Source organism: Adelges cooleyi, unplaced genomic scaffold (genome assembly GCF_023614345.1).
Source record: "Adelges cooleyi isolate 19-005CV unplaced genomic scaffold, UGA_ACOO_1.1 ACOO_flye_CR_arks_rails_tigmint_CR_PRNA_23, whole genome shotgun sequence".
Classification (NCBI taxonomy): Eukaryota; Metazoa; Arthropoda; class Insecta; order Hemiptera; family Adelgidae; genus Adelges; species Adelges cooleyi.
The window spans coordinates 17869792-17875472 of NW_026095893.1; the positions used below are offsets into that span (position 1 = coordinate 17869792).

The following is a 5681-nucleotide window of genomic DNA, read 5'->3' on the forward strand; positions in this document are numbered from 1 at the left end:
TCAAATCTGTTTTTAGATTGCTTATCGGATCACTGGTTAGGCCTGTGCGATGGAATGAAAATGATGTGTTTTGGCTGAAAAAATGGTCTGTATGAAGCCCCCTTAAATAAAAAAAATATTGCCAAAAATCCATAACTGCCATTGCAGTGTTATTTCCAACCTTTCAATGCAAAAGCGAAAAGGTTTTTGTGATTTTCAATGTTTCTCAAATAAATCCAAACGACTCATTAATTAAGTAGGTATATTCTTAGTCAGTTCGTGAATACAAATCAACACACCTACTAATAAAATATAATAATTATAGTAATAAATAGAAAAAAAAATTTATTATTTATCATGTTTTGTTAAAGTAAACATCAACGCTTTGAATAATTCATTAACATTATCCTTACTGGTATTTTTAAATTCAAAGATGCCAAACAGATATAGTTTTACATTTTTTTTTTTTAACTGTAAAGATATTTTGTAGGTACCTATAACTATTTTTTTTTTTTAAATTAACCAAATATAACCATAAATGTTATAAGGTTGTTTGGTATTAATTTATAGTTTACCAATTAATATTGATAATGGAATTTATAAATATTAAGTTTAGTCAATATTAGTGTTTAAAACAAATAATAAACAACATACTATATGCATAATATTATTTCAAGTTAGACATGCTGTTATTAACTCACTGTTATTAAATTCGGCGAATTTTTATCGTTAAATTAAGTATATTGACCGTCGTCGATTTAGTGGTTTATTAATAATAATATAATAATTAATGGGCAATTATGATAGTGATAATATTGTCTAACACGGAGTTTCTATGGGTACTTAATATATATATAGATTGTTGTTTACTTGTTAATTATTATAAAGTTAAAACAGTATATTATTCTATATTTCAGTATAATATTCACATAATAGTTTCCTTGTACACTTAAATATTAATAGTTTAATTGCAAGTCGACACCGTCTGCCGCCGAGTCTGTTATCACTTATCAATAACAGTGTTATATTATTAATTGCTTTGACCTTGTGTTATCACAGTATTCGCCCTTCAGGCTTTGAATATTAGCTGTTCAAAAAACCGCATAATGTTGTTCTAATGAAATTTTTTATAACCCAGCCAATTTATACATACTTGTATTATGTATGTATATTAATCGTTATGTTGGAAGGGGAATGTTGAAGAGTCAGTAGTCGTTCATGTAAGGACATCGGGATACGACTATAGGCAGTGAGTATTACCTACCACCAGTTTTTATTTTATTACTTAGCTGTAGTAGTTTTCATTATACTTTTCAAGTAAAAACAATTCATTATAAAATTTAAAAAAATATATAACATCAAAACCTCTTAACCGAATAGAATAAAAACCTGCAACGTATCTTGTTTTCACAGGGCACGAACGGCCGATACAAAGGACAGACGGTTTTGGGAAATGGCGACTGACGACAAGAGCAAAAGGTTGGCAAGGTGGTATTTTGGCGGCCTAGGATCGGCCGGTGCGGCATGCTGTACTCATCCGCTAGACCTTTTAAAGGTAAATTACGTCCTTGTTGCGTCGAAACGTTGTTATCATTTATCGTACACCTCTTACGCAGGTTCATCTGCAAACGCAACAAGAAGGAAAACTGTCCGTCAGTCGTTTGGCCTTAAAAATCGTCAAAGACCAAGGAGTGTTGTCGCTGTACACGGGCATATCGGCCTCGTTGTGTCGCCAATTGTCGTATTCAACTGTACGATTTGGAATCTATGAGGTTTGTTAAATAAATGAAGTCAATTATTTTTAAAAAACCTTTTTTCCTCATTTTAAGTCTTTTTTTTTTTTTAGGTTGGAAAGCAATCCATGACAAAACCGGGCGAAAATGTTCCGTTCTACAAAACTGTACTATTGGCATCCGCAGCGGGTGCTGCAGGCGGTTTTGTCGGTACACCTGCTGATATGGTTAACGTGAGAATGCAGAATGACGTTAAGTTGCCGGCAGAGAGTCGTAGAAAGTAATAGACATTTTGTTTTTAAATTATTGACATAATAGTTATGTCAAATTTTATCTCTCCCTTATCTTGCTTGGTGGTTGGACTCGTGTATTAATTGCTTGGTATAAAATTAAAGGAAAACATTTTTTTTTTTTTAGCTATAAACACGCTCTGGATGGATTCATACGTGTATGGAAGGAAGAAGGATTCCCTCGACTGTTTTCGGGCGCTTCGACCGCCACCATGCGTGCTGTTCTCATGACCGTAGGTCAACTATCGTTCTACGATCAAGTAAAACAAATGTTGTTGGCTTCAGGCTATTTCGGTGACAATTCTACCACACATTTCTTGTCGAGTCTTACTGCCGTAAGTGTTGTATAAAATTGCACACTTTTACCATTCAATTTTTACATTTTTTTTATTATTTGGTTTATCGCAACAGGGCGCCGTCGCCACAACACTCACTCAACCTCTGGACGTGTTAAAAACACGTGCGATGAACGCCAAGCCCGGAGAATACTCGGTACGTAATCGAGACAAACATTGTAAATTGGTTATAACGCTAAAACAAATATTAATAATTTAAACTTAAGTTAACTGAATTTATCGCATGAAAGTTTGCAGAATCAAAACTAATTGGAATTTTAATATTTGTTTTGGTTGGAATACTGTAAAAAGTATTGTTGTGAGCACTACACTTTTATTTTTAATTACATAGAAATGTTCTGTTAAACACAAAGTTCAAAATGTCCCTTCTTATATGTCATTACACGTTTGTGATAACGTTCATTTTGTTTTTAGGGTACGCTCGACTTGGTAAGGTATACAGCTAGGCTTGGTCCAATGGGATTCTTCAAAGTAAGACAAATTACGATTACTCAATTATTTTATCGATCCACGTTATATTGATAAAAGTACGTAATTGATAATATTTGTTTTCAACAGGGCTACGTTCCGGCTTTCGTCCGGTTGGCTCCGCAGACGATATTGACATTTGTATTCCTCGAACAACTGCGAATGAACTTTGGCTACAACAAGACCTAAGTTCATGACATTTTGGCAACCAAACTAGTCACAGGGAAATTTGTTCCACTCAACGCTTTAAAGATTAATGAGATCATGAATAGTTTCTATTGGTTCGTTCCCAATTTTGTATGTTTTGACGTACGAAAATCGGTTGTCTTCGAATTCTTTAATTTTCAAAATATTATTATTATTAGTTATAAATTTAGCGTTCAATCAAACGGTATCGTGGTTTATGGGTGGTTTTATAATTTAAATTAACTGTGGACAACCTACTACCGACTTTTATGTATATATTATATATTTAAATTTTTCCAATATCGTTTATGAGCTTCCTCTATTGAAAAACAAAACTAGATTGCATTTATTATGAGCAATATTACTAAATGTTATTTAACAGCCGTGTTCAATTATTTTAGTTGTATGGGTATTATAATCAAATTTATTAACTCGTAATCATTATCGTTATTATTACTATGTGTCGTACAAAAGAGAAAAAGCGTACTCTTTATCGAACAAGCCAACGAGTTGGCATTTGTTTGTACGTATTTAAATCAATGTTTTCTCTTTCAAAACTCGATGCCAAAACTATAAATGACAAAAATCAAATTATATATTATTAGAATTGTTTAACGCATGACGTGTTACTCTAGTCTTTGAAAAAAGAACGTAATAGTATGCTATACTTTTTTTTCTAGCGTATCTTTAATTTCTATGTTACCTAACCTTATTTGTTTGGTTCTAAATCTATAATTATTGTTTGAGATTTTAAAGCTTAAAAATGTTCACAATGAAAAGGCGAAAAAAACATATTTGTACCATTCCATGACATTTTTTTTTTTTGCAAAAATGTATTAAATTTGTTTTTTAATAAAATTTAAACCATTTTTTTTTATATGTGCCATGCCAATATAATTATTATGTGACATCTTTTATTCTTTTCTTTTTTTTTGTAACAAAATTTGTGCAATAAATATATTATTATTGAAGCAATAACGAGTAATAACGGATGTGTATTTTTTTTTGTTTTAACTTTGATCGGTTGTAACGGAACAAATATTTTTTTTTATATACTCTATTCGCGTTAAATATCAATTTTTGTTTTTGTTATAAACCGTTTTTATTTTGTTTTATCAAACAACATAGTTGTATAACCATATTATTTTTATTTACTAGTTAAAAATATATATTTTATATAAAAACTTGTTAAACTTATATGAATCTTTTCTTTTAAATGTCTAATCCATTAAATTGTTTTTTTAAATTTTTTCGGTCATTGTTAAATAATTAAAAGAAAAACGTTTGATAGTTTTACGATTACAAAATTCACAAATCAAATTTAATTACGGTCATTCGAGAACACCAATAACAATTTTTTTTTTTTATTGTAACAGTTTGTAAATTATGCCAATTTATGTTTTGTTTTTTACTGTGATGTTTGTAATTGTTATGGTAATATTATGTTATCGACGGTTTTTGTATCCGACGTACTGTCGTATGCGTAACATTTATTTAGTAAGTATAATTTAGAAATGTAAAAAATAATTTGTAACGGACAGTGTTTTGTAGTGTAAAATAATATTTGGTGTGAAAAAATAAAAGGCCGAAGAAGTTAACAAGGATGTACTCGAAACAATTTCTTTCGTTATCGAGAAGTCATAAGACTAAGATTTTTTATATTATGTTTTTTTCCCTTTATAACACGAATTGTTTTTATTCACATAAAAATTGAAAGACTAGTTGAAGTGAAAAAAATTATTATTAAATAAAAGTTCAAATAATAAAAATAGTTGAATATTTTTCTTTAAAAAATTAATTTTGTATACATTAAAAACGGTTTGAAACACAAAATTAGTTGAACTATTCAAATATTAGAGATGCATTATCAAAAACAAATTGTGTTTAAATAGAATGTAGTTTGAAAATTCAAATAAGTTATATCAAATAGTTTATGTTATTTGAAACCAGTGCAATAAAATCTGTTTTGTTTTGTAATAAAATTTAGTAATAACCCTATTTTGGCCTGTGTAGTATACGCCTTCAGTTTTTCTTATAAATTATGACATATTAATAATTAATTAGAATCTATGTATTTTATTCTGAAACTCAGTTTAGAAGAACTTTAAGGACAAAATGTTATTTTATTATCTCGTTGAACTTTTTCCATTTTCAATAGAACTTTGTCAACAGTATAAAATTGTTTTCTTAAAGTCTATTCTTTTATTTGTTATGTTTTCCATTTTGTCACTAGACATCTGCAAATAACGTTTAAACGTTGACCGAGTTTTGGTGTTAACGCCTTTAATTTTGGGTCCATCAATGATGTATTATGATATTTTATGCTTATATTTATTATACAGATGTATTCAATATTTTAGCCATTTCTGATTGTCTTAGATTTGATATTTTATTAGACTTTTAAATAGCTTTCGTCAACAACATTGTTGTTTTACTTTTTCTCAAGTCTATCACTGCGTGGCTACTACGAAGCGTGTAATCTTACTATGCTTAAACATCAATAAGACACGTTTTCCAATAAATTATCTATTGTTTAAAACATATCATTGAAAACTTGTAATTAAAATAATTAATGGACACGACGTGTAATAAACACAACGCGAGGTACTTGTTTAAATTTGATCCAACACGACGTTACGCACAAACATATTATTATTATTATATATTAT

At 29.4% G+C, this 5681-nt stretch overlaps 1 protein-coding gene across 2 annotated transcripts; it reads left to right on the forward strand.

Annotated features, from left to right (window-relative positions):
* Positions 1-1049: 1049 nt before the first annotated feature.
* On the forward strand, positions 1050-4614 carry LOC126835996 (mitochondrial dicarboxylate carrier). 2 transcript variants are annotated; one of them, XM_050568928.1, is made up of 8 exons: positions 1050-1296; positions 1393-1534; positions 1596-1751; positions 1826-1992; positions 2130-2337; positions 2414-2494; positions 2773-2829; positions 2917-4614. In XM_050568928.1, the coding sequence occupies exons 2-8, from the start codon at positions 1433-1435 to the stop codon at positions 3013-3015; spliced, it is 870 nt and encodes a 289-aa protein (XP_050424885.1). In that variant the 5' UTR covers positions 1050-1296; positions 1393-1432; the 3' UTR covers positions 3016-4614. The 2 variants fall into 2 exon arrangements, with proteins under 2 accessions (XP_050424885.1, XP_050424884.1); XM_050568927.1 differs by having other exon boundaries at positions 1051-1228.
* The last annotated feature ends 1067 nt before the right edge of the window (positions 4615-5681 follow it).

Coding starts and splice junctions, on each gene's coding strand:
- LOC126835996 (XM_050568928.1), top strand. CDS start 1,433: ATGGCGACTGACGACAAGAGCAAAAGGTTGGCAAGGTGGTATTTTGGC. Junction 1,752..1,825: donor TACGATTTGGAATCTATGAG/GTTTGTTAAATA, acceptor TTTTTTTTTTAG/GTTGGAAAGCAATCCATGAC. Junction 2,495..2,772: donor CCAAGCCCGGAGAATACTCG/GTACGTAATCGA, acceptor TTTTGTTTTTAG/GGTACGCTCGACTTGGTAAG.